This window comes from Watersipora subatra, chromosome 1 (genome assembly GCF_963576615.1).
Source record: "Watersipora subatra chromosome 1, tzWatSuba1.1, whole genome shotgun sequence".
Classification (NCBI taxonomy): Eukaryota; Metazoa; Bryozoa; class Gymnolaemata; order Cheilostomatida; family Watersiporidae; genus Watersipora; species Watersipora subatra.
The window spans coordinates 73644409-73668628 of record NC_088708.1 but is presented as its reverse complement, the minus strand read 5'-3'; the positions used below and the strand labels follow the sequence as shown (position 1 = coordinate 73668628).

Sequence of the window (24220 nt, the reverse complement as noted above, 5' to 3'; positions counted from 1 at the left end):
GTAGGCAACTCCAACTTGTAAAGCTAAAATACTTGTCATTTAATTTCACAGTTCTAGAAGGGTCTATCAACAGTGGCGGGCAAGTTAATCGTTTATCTTCTAATAGAGCTGTCATCAGAGTGTGCGAACATAGTCTGCGTATAACTTCCAACAGCTGGCATTACAGTAAGAGTTCATGGAATTTGACCTTGATTTCTAGTTACTAGTAGTTCTACCAGTTTAAATTGCTAGTACTACATCTTGTAGAACATCGTACTAGATCGCTGCAGGCTACGAGCTGAAAGTTTACGCAAGACTATCACAAGGCTCATCAGGTTAAAAATTTGATTTTGAGTTTGTCATTATATGAACCGCAAGTCTGTTTTCTTTGCACAAGTAGATTTATGAAATTTATCACAGCAGACAAAAATTTCGTCATCATACTCCGAGTATGATGACGAAATAGGAAGATTGTTAGTCTTGCCTGAAGAATTGCTGAACAACGCACACACCACAAAACTGTGAATCTAACTGCTTTGATTTGCTTCTTTAGACTGGCTAAGTGTGTGTATAGTCTGGTTCAACAATTATATATTATGGTACCTTAAATAAATACAAGTGTTTTTAAACTTAAACCAATGTCATCTCACTGTCTGCAGTAAAAGAACTTGGTATAGTTGGTTAGTTACAATGTTGAACTCTCATCCATAACATATCACTGATATTCATTTATTGATCATGGGAGTCGGTGCACAATAATGACCAGGTTTAGAAAAATAGCCTACACACTGTTTCTGTGCTACAGCAAACTTTAAATGAGAGTTTAATCTCTTTGAAATATTAGAGCAATAAATTATCCAACTGAGCTCTTAGGAGTTGCTTTCCCTTGTTATAAGCTTTACCCGAGTATCATTGGAGTGTTTAGTTGACTGTCAACTGATCCTTAACATGCCAAGTATAGTGACTAATATACATGTATTCTTAACATGTCAAATATAATGACTAACATACATGTATCCATAACATGTTTAGTATAGTGACTAACATTCATGTATCCTTAACATGTCAAGTATAATGATTAACATACATGTATTCTTAACATGTCAAGTATAGCGACTAACATACATGTATTCTTAACATGTCAAATATAGTGACTAACATACATGTATCCTTAACATGTCAAATATAGTGACCAACATACATATATCATTTTGACTACACAAAACTTTATTTTAGTAAAAGTTTGAATGAGTCCCATATTTGCAATTATATAACAGATCTATATTGTTTCTCAGGCATGAAAAGGATTTTTTTTATTTTTCAGCACGTTAGTGACAAAAGAAATATTAAAAACAATAAATAATTGCAGTTATCAACAAAAATTGAATAAGAAATATAAATATAAAGAAGCATTTGGAAAGCTAAAGTTAAGAATGATTGTCAATGAGTGAATGTCAGATAGAAACAAATTGACTGGCTTCTGGTGAATTCGTTTGAGCTGGGCCTTGTTAGATAAGTGCCTCAGAGCTAGTCATACCCGATGGAAGGTAATCTACTAATAACTTTCCATCATAATGTTTATAGAATATTACAGAGTTTCTTAAGTTGATGGACTTTGTACTGTATAATTTTACCAAGGAATGTAATTAAAGCTTTAAAAATATAGTTATAATTTGTATTAAATTTGGTAAGTCGTTCGCTCTAGTCTCAAGCTGACTTCTTCAAAATGATGGGCAGAAATATGTTATGAAGTTATTGATCAACGATAAGCTCCTCCTCTTCCTCGTCTGTCAGACCAGAATGAGTATGACTAGGGCTGTCACAGGGTGGAAGGTCATGAAGAAAACCAGACATGCCTGGCATGTGAGTCAGTGAGTGCCTTCTGAGATCGCAGTTCCGTCTAAAAACCTGTTGAAATAACAAAAGATGTTTGAGGGCTCTAATTATTTTTAAGTATATATAAGTATATATATATAAGTGTATAAGTATGTTTATAAGTAGATAAGTATATAAGTATGTATGTCATAGTTACAATTCATTTTATAACAAATGCTTTCTCTAGAAAGTTTGGTCGTTGTTCTAATTCATTTACATAAAGACGGACGCACTTGCCATTTACAATCAACTACTCCATTCGGAGTCGTCAGTTCAGAAGATTAAAGGACAGTTTAATTTCACAATGCCCAAATCACAGTTTTCGTTCCTTAGATTCTAAGGAATATTATTCTCCAACCAGTGTAAATTAGTGCTGGGCATGGGTAATAAAACTTATTGAACTCGCTAGTTTATCTTGTCTCGGGTAACAGAAATTTTGAGTATTTTGATCTTGCGGGTTCGGGTTTTGACTTGGGAGTTCAAGTTTTGGTACACAAATCTGTCGAGCAGAGTGGACAGAAACTTGATCTATTGCGCTCTGCGCTATGAACACTGTTTAACAACCCGCCTGTTAACGTTGCGAGCAGGAATATCAGTTGATAGAAAATTGTAAAAATGAATAAATTGTAAGAATTATAATTACATTGTAAATTTTAAGATATGTTCGATGTTTGGAAATTTTAAACATGAAATCCGTATCAACAAATCTGATACCCGTAAAACTTGTTGGCCATGATGTACTCGTGCCAAGCGCTACTAGCTACCTGATACTCGAAAAAACCGAAAGGGGCGAGTCTAAACTCGTTGGCTAAGAAGTACTCGTGCCCAGCACTAGTGAAAAGGCTAATGAATGTTGTGGAAAGATCGTTTCAATTGCTGGTAAAAAGGCAGCAAAAGGAAAACAGTGTACATACCTTCGTGCAATGACTGCAGTTGTAAGGCTTGATATCTGTGTGTGTTAACAGGTGGGTCTTGAGGTTGCTCCTCTGATTAAAAGATTTACCGCATGTTGAACATTTGTGTGGTGAGTCCTGGTGGGAAATAATATAACATAACTACGAGGATATGCTATGCTGTCAGTGCTGATGCTGGTCAGTCATTGCGGAAAAAAATGTTTACGTTAAGATTGGGTAGATTTTAGATTACAGTGGCTAGAGAAGTTGTTGATGTTGTTGAGAAACTGCCAAGCTGACGAGAGAACCTGTCATAAGCTGTGGTTAGGCCAGTCAAAGATCCACGTATTTATGATTTATACGGTTGTTCCTTGCTTCAGATTTGTCCATGTCAATAGAAATCAATTCTTTCCCTCATTTTATGACACAAAATTACCATGTTTCACACCATATTACGTCACAGATTGTGATAGCTTGTATTAATGCGTTATTAAAAACACAGAATACACAAAATCTGTTACAAAAGATTTTTATTAGCTGTAATTAAGGGAGAAGTATTAACACTCTGCAACACATTACTACAACAAGATTAACAAATAAATATTTGACAGAAATTTTGAATGGAAGTGAATTTCTAGCTTTTCCTACCTCCATATGCAGAGTTCGATGGACAGCTAATGTTCGGGATTGACAGAATCCTTTGCCGCAGTCTTCACATTTGAAAGGCTTCTCTTTACTGTGTATGTACCTATAAAATGGAGTTTATATTATTCACCAAGCTTTTGTTGACGCTGGATATCGACAGCGACAGCGCCTCTCTGTCGCTGTCTACAGAGACAGCTTGTCAAAACAGCCACCACACAGCAATTATCCGAGATAACAAAATAGTAACCAAGCAGTTTACGGACACATTCTAACAGATGGAGCCTTTTCCATGTTTATTTAGAAATTCTTTTCCAATGATATCAGCATGTTTTGAAAGATATATGTAACATTAAAAACTTGCTCATTACTGCTTGTCACTGACAATTTCCAACTAAACAATCATTTATTTTGTGAAAAAATGTGCAGATAAATGTCATTTGTATATCTCAGGTGAATATGCTTCAAATACTTGCTTACGTAATATGGCTAGTTGTGAAGTTTACCTGTGATCACGGAGGTGGTCCTGTCTACGAAACGCTTTTCCACATATGTCACAAGAATATGGCCTCTCGTCTGTGTGCGTTCTCTCGTGTATGAGAAGGTTGTATGATTTGGTGAAGTGGCGCTGACAGTACTTGCAGATGAATTCTTTTTTTGCCCTGTATCAATATTTACAGAATATTATGCTACTGACAATCACATCGCTATCTTTGTCTAATGCTGTTACATTCTCCTGTCTAAAGACTCAGCCTTTCTGGCACTTTGTGGTTTTAAAATATTGTCAAAAAAAGTTCAAGCATTACTATTTGCTTATAAAGGGGAGGCAAACGCCACTCAAAAACAAGAGATTTCAGGATGCGTAAGCAGTTGTGTGTCGATGACTGCAGCGAGAGAGGGCCCTGTTAAAGGCGGATTAAAAGGGCAGAAGGTACAGCCAGTGATAGCCCGGAAGGCGGAGTGTGTATGGTTTGATATATCTGACACCAGCTACTGGTTGTAATATCAGGACCTGTTCAAATAGAGATGAGTTTACCTGTACGCAGGAACCGATACTGTTAGATTATTGTGCAAACAAGTGGGTTTGTTTTGCCCCGTATTACCATTACTCATTCGCGTATTTGAACGCATCGGTGTCAGCCAATAGAAATCATTAGACATTTTTTATCTACGTGCTTGTACTGGGTGCACCTTTGTGCTGCCACTTTTATGGATATGCGCAGTTGCTCAACAAGATGACAAATAGCAAACGGTTGAAATTATACCGAGAAACTGAGTAGGAGCAAGGAATTGGTTCAAAGCTCTTAAGAAAAAGGTCACAGCTGACAGTAGCTGTACCGCGCTCACCCCTGATTTATCATTGCTAAAAGCTTTTGATCATAGCCTAACATTATAGTCTACCTTGGTGCTCGGCCTCTTGGTTTCTTTTCTAGCGCTCTTGCTTCTGGTGCTGCTGACACGAATACACCGCCGTTCGGGAAACTGTAAATATACAAAATTTATAAGCTTTGGAAATTGGCTATGTTTTGCCCAGAACTGGGCAAACGCTTGCTTAAATAAGTTTGTGCTCTCTTAGATTGTGTGGTCAAGCTGTCTAACCTGTATGGGTTGTTGTGAAATCGAGTGATTTTTGCCTCTTGGTCAACTTTGATCGACTGTCTCTCATTTTCCACCTCTTCAGCTAACCTGCTGAAGTCAAACCTCCTCACGGCAGCCATCTCTGGAAATGCCAGGAAATAAAATTATGATAATTGCGATTAAAATCTATTACGGATGAACTTTCCCCACTGCCCATTTTATATGTAATTATAAATAATTAACAAAAGAAAGAATTGTAAGAATATTTAATTATGGCTGCTTTTGAAAACCTCAAATTTTATCAAATCACCATATTGAGTTGAACAATTTATTCATTGATTTGACGCTCGATTCGTCGGCCATATTGATTGATGAGGGTGTTTAATAATAAATGTATAATATATTAAAAGTGTTAGGCAATTAGGGATTGGGTGTTGCTGAAATTTATAAGCAATTAATTGATATCAACATCAAAAGAAAATTACAATGAGATTCCTAGATATGAGGTCATAAATAAAAAGCTGTTACTGTCAGAGCTAGATGTAATAACTGCTAGATGTAATAACAGCCATGTATTTCTTAACCAGTTCTGTCCAACTCGAAAAGTAGTTCTGTATTTTCATTTACCACTAAGGATAATCTGGTCACTTGGTTAAGAAGTGTGGGAATCGGTGAGAGGGTATCGATAATATGAGTAATTAGGGTTCCACGGCTAATGAAAGGGCGAAGGGTTGTGAAGGCCACCCCACCCAACAGAGAAGACTGAGAAGCTAAATTAAGATTGATGGTCAACTCAGGCAAGCAACGGTAGCTGTTCTACTCGCTTGATGGACAGTATGAATAAGGCAGGCTTTTACTGATACACATTAACTATAATTTATAACTATTCTACTTAATGAAAACCTGTATGTTTATGCTTCTAATAGAGCAACATTGTAATCATTAGAGGCATAAATCTCTATGTCAATCACTGGCTTAAAAAAAACATTAACTTGTGATAAGATGGTTGCATTTAATATTCCACAAGCCATTATTGCTCAACATAATCTTAATCCATGCTTGCCTTGCCATCTCAGATTCCTTATCAAACTCATCACCGTGTTGTTTTGAATAAAAAGCCATTAGCAATGTTTCTACCCAACTTTTGACATATATGATATTTTCACACCCCATATCAGAAATCAATGTAATGGCGCGTGACAAATTCGGTACGCACATTTCTGTTCATTATCGTGATAAAAGATGCACGCAAACAGAAATGTTTCATTTTTATAATTATATGGCAACTTTGATAACTTTAACGTCCTTAATTACGAAACTGGAAGTTAAGCGATGGGTTTAACGAGTCGAAGGTCGGTTATCTGCCGCCATCGGCTGCTATAGATACCTGCCTCTCATCGCGGGTCTGGGTTGTTGAGTAGCTGCTAACTGCTGCAGAAATGGATTGCCTGTCCAGCACATCATTTGGGCTGCCTGAAATGCCATAGCAGCTGCATTACGCTGAGCGGTGGCGTAGATATGGGCTAAGGCGGGGTTCACTGCTGGTTTCATTTGAGGTAAAGGTAGCGGGCTGGGCAGCTGTCGCTTTCTCAGATCTACCATAAACAGAAAACAATAATATATGGAGAAAGCTTTATTAATAACCTAGACACTCTTGAAGACTGTCAAATGGGAAGATATTAACTTGACTCGTTAAAATGTACTGGCATATACATACAGTCCCTGGTATTATAGAACATTATAATGAGGTTGTAATTGAAGAAATATAGGTATTGAGCTTGAAATTTTAAATGGTGTTAAAATGCTTTCAATGGCCCCAAATATGGTGCGGCAATACAATGAACAGCAGCTTCACCAAATACAGAGTGGTCTAGTTTTAGCTGACATCTATAAGTTAGTGAAATTGTCTCGAAATAATTTGTTAGAAGCATAGAGAAAGCAAAGCTATACTCATAAACATATAAACATGTCATACCTGTTGGAATAATTGGTAGCTCCGTCCCTATCATTGTTCGATTGCTATAAAGCCAAGCTATGAGAAAGCTATAAAGCCAAGCTATGAGAAAGCTATAAAGCCAAGCTATGGAAAGGTAAAGTGATGTTGAGCAAGGTGCAATGGTGAATGGTTAGAGGGCTACTGAGAATCCTTTTATACTCAGTGAGCTTTGGCACTGGCCGAGGCCTAAGAGGTTACAAGTGCCCGATTGATTACAGCCAATGAGGCGCAAGTCTTTGGCCACTCGAGTCAAGGTTTGTTTGTTATATGAGGGTTGGTTTATTGCTCGCCCGTACAGGTGCGACAGAATACCTGCTCGTTAGCCACTGCTATCAATTACTCCCAGCCAACTTGAACCACAGATATTTTGCTATCAATGTATATTTTTGTGTAAAAATGATTCACACGCTTTCCCGAAGCTAAGAGTTCGCCAGAAGCTCATAAGGATTCCTGGGCTGTATATTATTTCATATTTAATAATGATAAAATGATAATTGCAAAGCAAGCTTGATTGATGAGGCTAAACGGAGGAGTGTTCTGTTCTGCCAACAAGTATTCCTTATGAGCAAATTGAAACAAGAAAATAGTAGCAGCAGTTGTTAGCTCATGATTTTATTAACAATGTTGTAGGAAGGAAGTCGTCCACAGCTTGTAGACGCGACATTTTCATTTAAGCTCCTAAAAACTCGCCTTATCACTTTTGTAGGCTTGCAGTCAAGCACCTGCACACCGCTGTCATAAACGCAGTTTGATATACTGTCTGAATTTTCAGCTAATTTTTTTGCAACATAATATTATTTTTATGTCTGAGAGAAAAAGTCTCAGCAGGTTGTTGAGAGCTTTCAAAACTGTCACACGCTCATTGGGAATTAGCGAATGAGCAGCCATTAGATGCTGAATCACAATGTTTCCGTCATAGAAGTCGGGTGTCACTTAAAATGTAGATTTACTCTGGGATTTAATTGCTAAGAATCAAAATGTGGTTAAATACAGCTGGACAATATTCTTAACCCTAGCGGCGCGGGTTGTGTCGGTAACCACAAACCTGTTCATCACGCTACTGAGAAAATATGCATCTGTCTGTGCCAGAGCAATAAACTCCAGACGACATTGTCCGACGCATGATTCAATTAACACAATACGGCAGCTACCTAAAGTTCGTGCTTCTGCTCTATCCGTTCGCTAGAATTAGCTTTCATGTTACAAAAATTTTAGTCGTTATTCAACAACGAATCTCGCAACATAGTATCAGGTTGATGATGAGTTGATATTTAAGCCGCTGCCGTCAGCTGCAAGCACAATAGAGGGTAGTTAAGTTGCCCGAGTTTGGTACCGATAGAGCTGCAGGCAAGGAGAAATACAAGCGTACAACATTTCACAATGTTTTATGGCATGTTCAGGAATCACACGCTGAGTTTTCAATTGAAATATGATCTCGCTAAGAGTTTATCATATTTAACAGCTATCTACTATCATTAGCCGCGCTCTCGCATTACATAACTTGTTAACATCGCTAAACCTTTTGATTCCGCGAGGAGGCAACCTTCTCCCACTTTGTTATGTTCATCAATTTGGGATAATTATACCTCTTGTGCTCGCATTTGGACTCCTGATTAAATTTCTAATCAAACGAAAGGGCCATTTGCATGGATAGAATGGTTTTCTATAAACGGGGACAGATCTTTCTTCTGTATGCCGTCGCTAGCTCACTATTTGCTCTTACCTATCTTTTCCAGAATCTCCACGCTATTATGTCGTCTAATGGAAAAGCAGCCAGTTGAAAGCAATAAACTCTCACAAGTCAAGCCAATGAGAGCATTTATGGGTCGGCGACGAAGACGAAGCATTCAGGCCGACATTAGAGCCAGCGATGATCTGATGGCTCTGGCTCCTCGTGCGTTAGCGTCACTGAATATGTCTCGGCCAACCAGTTCAAACTTCTCAGTGCTTAAATTGATCTCGATTCACCTGTTTGCAGTAGTTTACATCTCAAGTCGCTCACTCGATATTCGCAGGAATAATTACTACATTGCATGACGCTGCGCAATGATCTTAAATAAAAATTACCATTTTTTATTTAAATAATTATTTGAATACACTTATATCATACTGCTGAAAGTCTTAAGATTAATTGACTATTCTGGTATTTAACTAAGAAATTATAACCTTTTATCTTTAAATTTTGGTCTGCTGTAAATCTCTTTTATGAATTGAACGTTGATACCAAAGCGACATTATAGCTGTAATTAGGGACAAAAAGGTCAAGAATTTTATGCTGAGCCGTGCGCTTCAAGTCACAGCCAACACAGGTAGCGTTCTATGAACTCAAGCGTTTTATAATCCAACCAGTAAACCATGAAGTCCTTCAAGTCATGCGAAATAAATTTTTCAGCTGTATTGGATTACAATTTTAGCCGAGTCGAGAATTTTTTTGGTCAGAAGCCACGAAGCATAATGTACGGCTGCGTAGAAAATAGGTAAGGGTATATTAATTGCATATTATTACTGCAGTTAGCTAATGCTTTATTAATTGCCAATAATCACTCGCGATGCACAATCTCTTAATTAAATTTATGGTGTTGAGGGGATCCGGTGAGATGGCCAAACCCTCTGCAGCTGGCTACCATGCGTATTATTTTTACAGGTTATATTCGGATTTTCTCAGCATGGATTTACACAGATTATCGCATGCCGCAAAACCTTTTAATCTCGTGTCAGTAGATTAGCGGCCCGGCGCAATCCCATCTTCTCTTGTAACACAATTCGTTTCCGACCATTACACCCCAGAAGAAAAACAACACAAAAATTTAAAAGTTGCATAACCGCAAGAATAGTTTTTTGAGGGTCTATTGGTTTGAGCTCTCACTCTTAGCTTGATATTGTGCCAAGATTTTGGCACTGAGTGACATGGAGACTATTGGCTGACCCCAAGTAATCCTGGCTGTCTAAACATAACCTCATGGCACCACCTTCCTATCTAGTCAAATATGTACAGTACAAATATTTTGTCCTGTTGGATTAAGAATTTTCTTGTTAGACACAAAAATTCATCTCAAATCCCTGTCTCTGAGTATAGAGTCACATAAATATAGGTTTGTTAGCCCTTAAAACGGAAGTCAGCGTAAAATCTCTGCATCATCACATTTGTTTCAATTGCTCAAAGCCAGCAGCAAATAGAAAAAGGCACAGAATATATCCCTTACCAAGCGCCACCGCATCTATACAATTCTCTCTGACTCCAGACTGCTCTCGACGCTGCATGTCGGCTAGGAATGGTCGAGGCTTGGATAAGACTGACACATAGATATTATTTTGTTGTTATATATGGAGACGACAGATAGCGGCGAGAAACTGTGACTCAACTCTGTGTGACTACTCATCGGTGCGCTGCCGATTACCTCGCTTACCGCTATTGCCTTTATTAGTGGCCAATGGATACTTGAGGCAGATCTGATGAGTCACTGTTTGTTTGAGTTGAGGGTGACAGAAATATTAATTAGACTGTCATAAAATAGTGCAGTTATGTCTTCTTTAGCCCTCACTCTCTGTATGGTCCTTCAAACGCTTCAAATTTTTTCCTGATTTTTTTTTCATTTTTTTGTGTGCTACATTTTCAATGAGTTATCCAGTGTTAATGATTTACGAGTTACTCTTACAGACTTGAGACAAGTAATAGCTTTTAATAGCTGCAGGAAGCGGGTATAATGTGTACTCTGTATGGTATTAAATCTACAAACCATGTGGGCTATAGATATAGCAACTGGCGTTTTAGCAAATGTAGATTCGCCTGTTAAAATCCATTATAACCGGCATGTATTAAATGTATTTTTATATTATAAATAGCAATGGCTCTATCATATGCTTCGTATGTGTATATAATTACAAACTTATATACTTATATATACTTGTATGATTTATTGTCAAATAATTTTTTTTTACAAAAGTTATTTTATTAATAAATATAATTTTAAACCTGTCTTTTAAAAAGCGATACTTTTGCTGTTAAGAAAAATATGGTACCTTAAAATTGTTTCATATCCATCAAAGTTTTATTGTTATCAAATCCGGTCAGCCATTGGTGAGCTCTGGCCACTTGAGGCAGACTAAAACAGATACAATGATTTGCTTTAATGGTATTTCAATGCGCCTTTGAATGTAGGTCCGTTATAACCGCTGTTAGCTTGCTTCCTCTCATCCGTATATTGTACTTTCTAATGTGTCACACAGTGTTTAAACAAACAATTTATTTTTCAAGACAAGAGGGTTAAGGGGAGAAGAGTTACTATTTGTTGATATAATAGGGATTGTAGTAGAAGGGAAGATGACACGTTTGTATGGTGAGCAAGTGATATGTACAATTGTTTGCTAAGGCATGCTGCTCTAAGATTAGCTGAGGTCCACAGCCACTTGACAATGGGCGCGTTACAACTGCTTAGTAAGTTTGCTCTTCAGCGCGCAGGTGTGAAAATGGTTAGTTTGTCAGGATGTCATTTCACTTCCCAATATATACCCGGTTAGCTTTCAGTTTGCGATTTGTAAGGATTGAGGGTGAGCGGACAGATGTATCGGTAATCGGTGGTGATAGATAGGAAATGTAGTCTAACTTGTATTTCATTATTTTGGTAGTTAATTGAATGCAGTAGCACGTGGAGGCTATCTCTTCGTATAGTTAGTGTCATTTTGGTTGAACATCTGCTTACAGCTTCATCAAAATTCCAAACAATCAGCAAGCAAATAAACAAAGATAGCAAAACAATATAATATATATATCCTAGCACTGCTAGCAATAAGATAGCTGAGACATATATATCCTAGCACTGCTAGCAATAAGATAGCTGAGACATATATCCTAGCACTGCTAGCAATAAGATAGCTGAGACATATATATCCTAGCACTGCTAGCAATAAGATAGCTGAGACATATATATCCTAGCACTGCTAGCAATAAGATAGCTGAGACATATATATCCTAGCACTGCTAGCAATAAGATAGCTGAGACACATATCCTAGCACTGCTAGCAATAAGATAGCTGAGACACATATCCTAGCACTGCTAGCAATAAGATAGCTGAGACATATATCCTAGCACTGCTAGCAATAAGATAGCTGAGACATATATATCCTAGCACTGCTAGCAATAAGATAGCTGAGACATATATATCCTAGCACTGCTAGCAATAAGATAGCTGAGACATATATCCTAGCACTGCTAGCAATAAGATAGCTGAGACTCGAACAGAGCGTAGCAGAAATTGAGCAGTTACCGAGCAGCGCTAAAAGATAGACGCAGAAGCTTGCTGACGTTATGTGACCTCTGAGGTGTTTCCTGTTATCAATCATCTGTATATATATCTGTACATGTTTACAGCTTTACAATGTGTTCAATTCATTATTAGAGTGCTAAAAACAAATTATACTATTTGTAATTAATTAAAAAATAAAAACTGTAGTTTAATTAATACTTGCTGTAGTCTAGAACACTAGTTTTTTTCAGCATATAATATAAAAATAGAATTTGCTAAGATCAACCAAAAGATCAGAGGACACTATAGCTAATGTTATAAAAATTCATCACTTGTTTGGGGAGCTTTTGAAATGTTCAGTGAGTAAAAAATGTTGATAACTTTTTCACTTTTGATTAGCGAGAGTACTTGTGATTTATTTTATACAAGCTGGTATTGTTTCTAGCGACCCTTCCTTACGCCATTTTGTTTCAAAGTCTGTAAATTCATGGTTTGCTAATTGAGTTGCCGATGCTCGCTACAAATTCGGAAAGACAAGAAGTAGCCTAATGGAATCACTATTATATTCACTGCATAAGTTCCATGCACTAAGAAACCCTAATAAAGCGCCTTCCTTTTACCTAGCACTCTCTACTCACAAAGCGATCGCATTCATTAAACAAAAACATTAGAAATAAGCTTGTGTTCCTATGAGAACAGTTCATGATTTTAAAATTATGCTACTAAAAATCATACATTTGACCTAAATGCTTGACTAGTGGCCTAAATATTATAGATTTCTTATTCTGCCTGGTCAGATCTTTGACTGGCAAAAAATACCTGGTTAACTCTTAAAAGGCCTTGACCTTGACTTTGTTGCATAGAATGTTTTAAAAGAAGTTGATTTTGTGTACATCAATACGCCAAGTAGGTAGTTTTTTTAAATGTATAGTTAATGTATAACATTTCTTTCTGTTGATATTGGTAATCTCCAAAAAATAATATGAGCACATGAATTATTTGACAATGAAATTAATGTATTTATATTTATTAGGTATTCTTATAACTGAAGGATTCTATACTTCAAAGTAGCAGACTGACAATTGCTCTATAGCAATAAATCAGATCGTTTCATAATAGTTTTAGTATAATATATTTTTAGTATATATTTTTAGTATAATATATTTTTAATAAAATATAGTTTTAGTATAATATATATGTTCTAAAACACAATACAGGCAAATCTAGACTTACCATTACAATATACATTTAATCTATATAGAATATTTATATAAAATTGAAGCAAATATATGTTTTGGCACATGTTGTAGTTATGTTAGTAGAGATATGTTAGTAGAGATATGTTAGTAGAGATATGTTAGTAGAGATATGTTAGTAGAGATATGTTAGTAGAGATATGTTAGTAGAGATATGTTAGTAGAGATATGTTAGTAGAGATATGTTAGTAGAGATATGTTAGTAGAGATATGTTAGTAGAGAGATATGTTAGTAGAGATATGTTAGTAGAGATATGTTAGTAGAGATATGTTAGTAGAGATATGTTAGTAGAGATATGTTAGTAGAAATATGTTAGTAGAGACATGTTAGTAGAGACATGTTAGTAGAGATATGTTAGTAGAGATATGTTAGTAGAGACATGTTAGTAGAGATATGTTAGTAGAGACATGTTAGTAGAGACATGTTAGTAGAGATATGTTAGTAGAGATATGTTAGTAGAGATATGTTAGTAGAGATATGTTAGTAGAGATATGTTAGTAGAGATATGTTAGTAGAGATATGTTAGTAGAGATATGTTAGTAGAGATATGTTAGTAGAGATATGTTAGTAGAGATATGTTAGTAGAGATATGTTAGTAGAGATATGTTAGTAGAGATATGTTAGTAGAGATATGTTAGTAGAGATATGTTAAGTATGACATCTGAAATTTCAAAGGAAAATTTAAAAGTTGGTAGCAAATCAGAACAAAATAACAAATTGTAAATTAAGTTAATTGAAACCATAGGCCCCCTATCTAGTGTAAGTTAGAGTAAGGTAAACTGATTTTTTATCAACTTACACTTCTATCCATGCATGTCTAAGGTAAAGCAAATCTCAAAACCTACTTTTACTGATTATTGTGTTATTTATTTGATCTTTCCATAAAATATAAATTTTTACATTTAGTTATCACACAATTTTATAGAATTTATTTGTTTTAATTGTTTTAATGTTATATCGGATTGAATGAAGTATTGATCCTTGGTTTTTGGATTGAACTAAACAAAATACTTGCTTTTCTATAAAATTATTTGCTCCATAATGTGACAATTTCAACATGTGAAGAATATCTGAACAGATATTTTAATATGTTCAGTTTTGACTGATAATATAACATGATATGATATTATATAATACAATCTGTAGCATGCTAAAAGCTGACAAGCTCAGCTAGAGTTAGATGGATCTGTTAAAAGGTTCCTCATAAAACAGTTCTATTTATCTATTGGTGCAAGTCATTGGATTAACTTCTTTTAATCAGGTCTGCAGTGTAAGAGTAACACAAAAATAATAGTAAGCTACAGAGTAATAACTGTAGCGGCTATGTCAAGGCTGTGTCAAGGTCGAGCGAATAAAATGTGGGCTTTTATTTTACTCTTCGATTTTTAGTTCTTCGATTTATTAACGTAAAATATTACGTAAAAGTTTTAATCACCATGCTTTTTGCTATGACTATGTTTTTCAAAATATTTTTTTAATTTGACTTCTTTCAATGAGCAATATTTTCATGTTAGGATATTTTAAAACTGCATCGTAGAAACTCTATTGATCGGATTTCTACCGATCGTAGCTTGTGCGATGTCAGTCCACGATTTAATTATTGTCAGCTGTTTGTCGATCATACTTGTAGTATCTCACTGACGGGACGCTTCATAAAGTCCCACGGGGTGGACATCATCCAATACACTAATATTCTAATGTTTATTTATTCATTTCCAAATAATAACATTATTGTCATATTCTATTAGTAGATTTAAGAACTTATATAAAACAATATTAAAAATGATTTCCCAAATAAGTACATGGCTCGCTGTGTATTTTGACAGGCTGCTGGCGGCAGACATTCTTTTCTCAAAGACTATTTTTGTCGTAACTACATGTATTTGCTAACACAGACCTACTGTGTTAGGAGTTAGCTGAGGCTTTGCTACAAGTATGTATTAGTTTTGGCTATCGACAACTGCAGACGTAATGTTACTGATATTAGTAATATTAATAATATTACTAATGATGATAATATTAAGATAATAGTGTGATATTAGGTACAAATATTATGGGTATTATTATTAAATATTATGCTTATCGTTAACAAAATTACAAATATTTCTATAAAGGAAAGAATAATGGTGTTTATCTTACCAACAACCAACTGACACAGGTGGAAGTGGCATAAAGAACATGATCACACTCAAGGATCTCTAATGTTTTAAAGTTTGGTTTGCAGGCTGAGACCATTCTATTCATGGGGTCAACATCTGAGTTAACATGATGCAAGGTCAACACACGCTTATACACAGCTTGGCAAATATAATCATCAAAAAAGCCACCTGGTTGTCTGTTCTGGTCACTTTGCCCACTCTCTATCTTTGAGCTGCAATCAGCAGGTCATTATTAGAAACTCATCTACACAGCCACCACTCTCCCTCTTTGAGTTGCTTTTGATCACTCTCAAAACATGTTATTCTAGTTTTTGTCACTTTATTCATTAAAAACTGATAAGTGTGGTTCGTTACCTTTAGCACACCTGTATATATGTGTATGCAGCTTTTACATAGAGACGCAAGCTCTGTGGCTTTTGGCATCCATTTCTCAAGTCCCGCGTCCGGTCTATTAAAAGTGCATCATCAATGGCTGTGCATTTCTAGGAAAGTTTGGTCTACCTGTTGCATTTGTTTTCAGACTATCTGCCAGGCAATAAAAAATTATAGATTTTAAATAAGTAAATATTATAATGGAAAATAGCTCAAACTAAAAGTCTATTTTTATATATCTATATATCATATATTTGTATATATTTCTCAAAGTATGTGGATAGGTTGGTACGCATTCCGGCTATAGAATCCTAAAACCTTGGAATAAAGACTCCGTTTCGAAAAAGACTTGATCTCAGACTCTGCCGTTCATCAGACTGACGCGCTATCCACTAGACCACAAAAATTGAATTGCTATCTTGCCAATATAAGTCAGTATATTATAGCAAATGCCCAACAGATTTGCGTACGGTGCGGGTCATAGCATAACGTCACGAGAAGCTGTTCGCTCACATTATTAAACTGGCTAATAGCGAGCAACTCTAACTACTTCTCATTGTTTATAAGACAAAACACTTTTCTCATGATATGTAATTTGAAAGTTAGAATGGCAAATGTTGTTATATGTTAAATACAAATGAATTTTCTGTCCAAAGACTTTTCTATTACCTGGGCAACATTATCTAGCACAGCCAGTATTAATATATAACCTCAGTGTTTGTCATCCGGATGTCCACTTACAGCAATAAAGATTTAGGAATGAAAATTCTACTCAGCACTGGATTTGAACTCGGAACCTCCAGGACTCTAAACAGGCATATCACCCACTACACTAGCTTCAGTTACCCAACATCATTGGGTAATTATTTTATTACCTGTGCAACACCTGACATTCAGTTGTTAAACTATAAACAGCAAAATATTTCAAACATGGACTGTTACACAAAGTGTAATACATTTAATGCATTGCAATGCATCATTTTCACTGATCATAACGATTAGTATCATAGTATTTATTCAGTTATTAGTTCATTACTGTTGTCTTCTCCAATATCTTGGAGACATTTCCTCAACATAAGCCACAAGTCTAAAGCCTTTTGTTGGGTTTCCTGACACTGCTAGTTGAACTGTATAGAGTTCAACACTCTCCCACATGAACAATCATAGTGGATATTCCTTTCGGTGCTTTCGTTAGCTTATATTATGCATAGAGATATTGAAGATTGTGTTATATTGCACGCTAATACAGTCCGATGTCTATGGGGTTTCTAGCTAATCTGAACAAGCTCACGTTTTAACTTTAACCAAATTTCAAAATAAATAGCAGTTCAATTTTTCGTATGAAAAGGTATTCGTGTTGTCAGTTCCAAAACTGTGAGTTTTTATGAAGATAAATGATTTCCATGATATGAGACATTGATTTACCCTAATCACTACACACACTGCTTGTCAGATGGTTTTATCCACGGGTATGTGATAGTAATCAACGTACTCAAGCGATCTGATAATATTTCATAACTTCTCACAAATAAGAATCTTATTAAAATTTCATTGATTTATTAGCAACCTCTTATGGTGCTCAGGCTACACATCAATAGATTTTATAGATTATTTAATTAGAAAAGATGACCATCAGAAAAAGGAATTATAAAAGTGCTGTTCAGGAACAATATTGAATTTTGTAAAGCATCTTATAGAGCTGTAATCCACTAGTATAGTTTTATATATAAAGATCTAGTGAAACTGTTTTGATGCATTAATTTTATTGAACTAGTGGAGTTGGTGATGAAGTTGACACATTACGTGATTTTTCCTTTTTCATTTGCAAAACTTGATATATATATATATATATATATATATATATATAGAAAACTGATATATATATATATATAGAAAACTTATATATATATATATATATATATATATATATATATATATATATATATATATATATATATATATATATGGCCTACCGGTGCCCAACTGTTCAGCAAAGGTACTGTTCCTAGTAGAAGGCTTTCAAATTTTTGACTTCCTCGAAGAAGCTCAAGAAGCCTTTTGTTTCAGTTTTTACATTTCTTTCTTATTCATGAGGAAATGCTAAATTTTAAATTCTAATGTAACCAGCTTTTGTCAGTAGTTAATCAAATTAATGCTATAATTACTTTAAGCTTTTGGTTTCATCCTGCCCCACCTGTTATCACCTGTCATCACCTGTCATCGCCTGTCATCACCTGTCATCACCTGTCATCACCTGCCATCACCTGCCATCACCCGCCTCATCTGAAGTTCCTTTTAAAGTTCCAAAAAATATAAAAATCTAATTAATTACCTTTCGCCATAATTTTAAAAATGACTTATCAACTGCTCTAGATAGTTTGCAAAAGTTTCAATAAAACGGAGTTACAAGTTGCTCGGCCATATTTTTCCAGTTCATAGACCTTTAAATAGCAAACATATGTGTTATAAAACTAAAACCTCTAGGTACTATTCTTATATCGCATGTGGCTTTCCCTTTTATTAATAAACATTTCTATGGCTTGTTTAAAGTTGTGGGCAAAATAGATAAGTTGTGTGTTTCTGTCTAATCAGCTCACTTTTGGTCATAAAAGTTCAGCTGCAATTGCTCAATTGATACCTATTGTCAACAGTGTCTGCGAGTATGAGCCGAGAGAGAGAGCTGCCATACAGTCTAAGAGCTGGTTGCACGCATGACCCAGCGCAACCAGCGAGACTTGTCTTACCCGGTTACCCAAGGCTCCCTGCAATTAGTAGCTTGTTTGTCTTGCCTCCTCTTGACTCCCTAATTATTATCTTTATATGATTTATGATATTTTTAGAATCCAGCGGTCACTATTAGCCCAAACAATGGATTATTTTTAGATTTTAATTGATCACTTGTCAGAGGGGCTCCTGCGCCTTTCTTGCGGACAATTAAAGGCATGTTTTTAAACAACGGTCTCGTGTCCGCGGAATTAATGGTGCCCGCTCTCGCTGTATATATTCAATTTGTGGCCTAAAGCACTTGGCCACTCATATGTAGACCTAAAAATATGTCGCGGCGGGCAGCTAAAGTAGCCTCCTACAAGATAAGGGTCTCTCGTCTCCGTGTGACTCTGCCTCTCACTAACCCTTCTCAAACATTCTGTAAACAATGTCAGGGCATCAGAAAGTACACAGCTCTCAGCTCTGGTTAAAGCGGGTACAAGAATATAAATAAGGTTGAATAATATTTACAAGAACGGAACATTATTACAAACCTGAGCAGTATTTTATGGGATATGCTGAGTTCAGCCACCTCAATCCTGTTAACTCATTAATTTACAAAAAAACGGTTGGCAATGAGTAACTTATAACAGCTTATAACTTATAAGATGCCATCAAAGCTGGTCTAAGTCAAAAACAGGCTAAAAAAACCGACATGTTGTTAAATGAAATTATATGAGTCTTTGTAGAGCTTGTGTTTAGCTGCATATATTTTAATGGCTGAAGAGAGGCAGCAGTAGTGCTGCCAAAATAAGCATAAGACATAACCTCACTTAGCACTACAAAATAGTTATTTCAGTACTAAATCGAAATTATTAAAAAAAATTTTTTTTGAAGTTTAGCAAAAAAGATATGAAGTATTCACAATTATTTATTGGGATGTTGACTTATAAACCATGGTTTCTGTTAATAAAACTCTGCTATTTTATATTTTAGGGGTATCCAATAATGCTGTGGTGGTCCACCCTTGGGGCTGATAGAAAACATGATAGAGGCTGTCTCCACAAGTCAGTGTCGCTGCCTGACTCAACAGCTAGGCTCTTACTTTCCCACGACGCTCATAGAATAGGCCTGTTATAGTCTGTATATCTTGATAAGCGAGCACGGTAATCGCGGGGTTAATTGCCGTTGATTTCTTCAAGTTGTAAAGGCAACTTGAGATAGTCGTAGCAACCGACTATTGCCTGCCTTTCGGTGCCTGTAAGATTAGACCGTCTATCTATGCATATCAACAACTGCAGTAGAGCTCCCCTCCAATAAAACAATTTATATTTTAGAAACTTTAACTTTTAAACCTGAGAGTATACAGACTCTTGCCATAGTTTGGTACGGTCTGTATCGGCCTTTGTTGTTTTGCATACTTGCACAGTAGTTGGCTGATAAGAACTCGGGCTATACTTTTCATATCGATATTCAGCCATGTATGACTGGCTCGTGTAAAACGTGTGAATATTTTCTTTTATCAGATAGCAAACATAAGCTTGCTGTAAATAGTTTTGATTTTACCTGCGGAAGAGTGATTTAAGAGCCGCGCAGGTGTAAATATTAGTGTTTGTTTTGCTTGATTTGCGATTGAGTCATTATGATAAATTGTAAGTCTTTACTGACAATAGAACAACAGTTTTGGTCTAATAAGACAAATTTGTTACATGCCCTAATTCAATGAAGTATAACAACTGACAAGTGAGCTGCCAGCTACATTTTGGCAGCTTGAACAGATACTTTCATCCCTCTCGCTTTCTATTAGCACCGTTTACGTGGTTTATACACAGTTGAAGCTTGTATGAAGCCTGGAGATGATCTTATATAGTAACTACACAGTGTCTGCACACTGCATCTGCTGGAGCCGCTGCCTCAACCAGAGCTAAACGGCTGATCAACTAGCTCCTAGCTCCAAGAACAGCAGCAGGTAGCCAATGCTATCGCTCCTAGCCCCAAGCAGGCACAGCAGCAGGTAGCTAATGCTATTGCACTTATCCCCAAACAGTCACCCTGCTGAACTATTGACAAACTGAGCATACTTCCTTTGAACTAAGATGTATGCAACAGCAGAACAACTTAAATGTTTTAGATATTATGCTATACATTATTAATTTGTTTTTTTTAATTGTAGATACTTTGTTTATTTTAGCATTTAACAAACAAAAATTTAGTTTTTTACCACAATTGTTTGTTTAAAAACATTTTAAAAAGCATTTTTAGCAAAAATATATACATGTACAGTTCAGTTCCTAAAACATTTAAGCAGGGAGTCAGATTACTTAAGACACGCGTCATAAAACTAGATGAATAAGGATGTGAGTCTTTTTATGAGGTCCTTTAAAAGAATATAGAAGGAAATCACATAGGTTCGATAAGGGTAGATGTGTCAGAGGCTAATAAAACCAGTGACATCTTAGATGTTTGCTCTTCAGTGTAGCTGACAGGCTCTATGTCTCCTCCTACACCCAAACATCAGGTGACTCAGCAGAGGTGACACTGTCACGCAGGTGATTTTCCTTGCCTCTTACTCAATTACCTAGCTTAGCTTAATGCACACACTATTAGCATAATAGAGTCGCCACCCTCTCCGGGCTCCCTACACAGTGACAACAAAGGGGGCTCAGCGGTCTACTGTAGGATGGTAACTTTTGTTTTTCCATGACTTCGTTTTTTTTTCAAATTTATCATTTGAGAAACAAAAAAAATTTATAGCAACACATCTTGATTATAAAATGTGGTTATGTACACGTTCAGTAACTTTTATAAGCAGTAAAGGTGAATTTACATGTAAAACACCAACTGGTAGCAGTGCTAAAACTGAGATTAGTTGCACAATGGTAGGAAAGGAGGCAATTCAGCTGAAGAGACTTGCCATGCATTGTGGGAACTAAAGAGGCCTTGTTAAACTTGTTAAACCAAAATATTTGTGAAAAAATGCTTTATTCTATCTAGAATATTGGCAAAAAATTTTCAACAAGCGAAACTGGCAAAACAGGTAAAATTGGCAAATTCGGCAAATAGGCAAAACTGTAAAACGGGTGAAACAGGTGAAAACGGTCAAAAAAGGCAAAACAGGTGAAATGGGCAGAATTAGTAAAGCGCTATACACGGATCTCAATAGTGCAGCTAGGAGCCTCCCTACAGCTATAAAATGTAAAGTTCTTTCAATTCAACTAATTCCTAGTTACAGAGACAGGCATAAAGTTAATAAATCGATAATTAAAAAAACTAACATTTTGCTTTTCCATAAATCACCGTGTGAGCTTAGCTGGCATTGCACCTAGCATTGCCAAGAGATAATTTCATATTTCTTCTTACCATGCCTAGACACTGACCTTCACCTCGTACATTAATAATATAACCAAAGTGGTTACAGGTTGCATGTCTTGTTATCCTAAAAGACCCTCATCCGTGTGTCAAATTAAGTTGCAATGATGAAATGAGAATTATCGACCAGGAAATAGTCTCATATTGGAGTGCCCAGCTGCAAGCTGATGTAAGTCACAGGGAATATTGTGAACCATAAAAAACATGCTCTAAACACTCTACTTACAAACTTGAGTGACGTAAAAACCTGAAACTCCAAGTGGTTGCAGCGCTTGTCCACCGCTGTCCCCACTACAACCTTGAAAAGTTACGGTCAACACTTGCTTATTATACACAGCTTGGCAAATATAATTATAAAAAAGCCACCTGGTTGTCTTTTCTGGTCACTTTGCCCACCTTTGAGCTGCAATCAGCAGGTCATTATTAGCAACTCATCTACACAGCCACCACTCTCTCTCTTTGAGTTGCTTTAATCACTCTCAAAACATGTTATTCTAGTTGTTGTCACTTTATTCATTAAAAACTGATAGAGGTGGTTTGTTTAGCACACCTGTATATATGTGTATGCAGCTTTCATTTACAGACAAGTCCCCATCCGGTTTATTAAAAGTGCATCATCAATTGTATATTTCTTTCTTTTTGCAGATGAAAATTGGTGCGCAGAGGAGTAGTCTCTCTCAATAACAAAAGTGTAAGGAGACTTCCTGTTGCTTCCTGCTTTCTCTAACACCTGCAGAGTGTCAAGATTTCTCTAACCTATGCAGAATAATCGTATTATTTGTCGGATGCTACTATTAATAAATGCCATCTATTAATGCTAGATGATTTTATTGAACAGGTTATAAATTCACCAGTATAAAGAACTAATATTTGTTAATTAAAAACTAAGCTAATTTAATTTATTTAATTTAATCTAATTTTAATTTACGATCAAATCTCTACAATACAGAGTTAACTTGTTAAGAGATAAACTAAAACCATTATATAATAGAGCAAATATTGCCATAAGAATACACTGTAAGTCATTCAACTCGTTCTACAGCCATAAAGCTCACAGTGACTCCTTAATAAACACAGCAAGCAGCAAGCGTGTCACTAAACACTGTCCATAGCAATCAAAAGTTAATGCTTGAACATAGTAAATGGACTACATTAAAGACCAAACGTAAAAACTCTGTTATATGTTAAAAAGCTAAAGTAATATTTAGCCTTAGAGACACACAAACAGGAGTACGCTATAGAAATGTGCGGTGTACCTTTGTAGAGTTTAAAAGAATTTATTTGGCAAGCTTTTTTTTCATATTTTATTCTAAATTGTTATTTATTTTATTCAGATTTTGTTTTGTTGTTAGTCAGCTTCTTTACTTTTCTTCTCTTCACAAAGTTTTTCGCAAAACTCTGGTTATGAAATCAAATATTATCTTATCTTTTATATTAAATAAATTAAGATGATGAGGTGAGCAAAACAAAAAGTTTGACTGTATTATAAACTAAATACAGCCATCGAAATTTGAAAAATTAGCTTGAATTTTTTGTTTATTTAGAGCACAGAAGCTCAACCAATTTTAAATTCCTTCACTGTTAAGAGAGAACTAACGTGTTTATCCTAAATAAGCATCGGCTGAAAAAGGTAATATTCACAGACAATAACGGGAGGTGTATTTGTACAGCGGTCTCTATTAAAGGTGTGAGTTTCTCACGGTTATTTCCAGGTTTGCCACAGAGCGATTTCGAGGTACTCGCAGTATGCAAATAGATAAATATTATACAATCCAACAAACATTATTATGCCACACTTGTAAGTGTGAACATGTTACAACATGGGCCATTGCTAACAAGATGCTGTTTGTACAACTCCTGGGAGACTGATCTTAGATTATCTTCTGACAACAAAAAATAGTCATTTATATAAAAAGTGGTCGCTGGCTATTTGATATGAATTTGCAAAAATGTTGTTAAATGTTTCACATATAGCTTGACCTGTCTGTCTGCTATCCTTATGTTTGTCTTAAGACTGAACCCAAGGCTTTTCAAGAACCTTATGTTATATTGTAGGGTCTGTCGCTAGAAACATTCCATCCGCACAATGACTATCACAATACTCCTAAATACGTCATTGAAATATTTCCTTCTGTCTAGAGTTTTTTTAC

The 24220-nt window shown here is 35.8% G+C and overlaps 1 protein-coding gene across 1 annotated transcript; it reads right to left on the bottom strand.

Moving 5' to 3' along the window:
• Positions 1-1185: 1185 nt before the first annotated feature.
• Positions 1186-7072, bottom strand: LOC137408106 (protein odd-skipped-related 2-like). The gene is made up of 8 exons (XM_068094502.1): positions 6943-7072; positions 6359-6562; positions 4989-5109; positions 4791-4871; positions 3896-4051; positions 3396-3495; positions 2769-2885; positions 1186-1887 (listed from the first exon to the last, which is right to left on the bottom strand). Exons 1-8 carry the CDS (start codon positions 6974-6976, stop codon positions 1732-1734), a joined length of 969 nt encoding a protein of 322 aa, XP_067950603.1. The 5' UTR covers positions 6977-7072; the 3' UTR covers positions 1186-1731.
• Between the last annotated feature and the right edge of the window lie 17148 nt (positions 7073-24220).

What these genes read in the sequence shown, in the direction of transcription:
- LOC137408106 (XM_068094502.1), bottom strand. Translation starts at nt 6,976, where the DNA reads ATGATAGGGACGGAGCTACCAATTATTCCAACAG. An exon ending in GCTACCAATTATTCCAACAG is followed by an intron (nt 6,563 to 6,942) that starts GTATGACATGTT and finishes TGTTTATGGTAG; the next exon opens with ATCTGAGAAAGCGACAGCTG. An exon ending in ACCCAGACCCGCGATGAGAG is followed by an intron (nt 5,110 to 6,358) that starts GCAGGTATCTAT and finishes TGGCATTTCCAG; the next exon opens with AGATGGCTGCCGTGAGGAGG.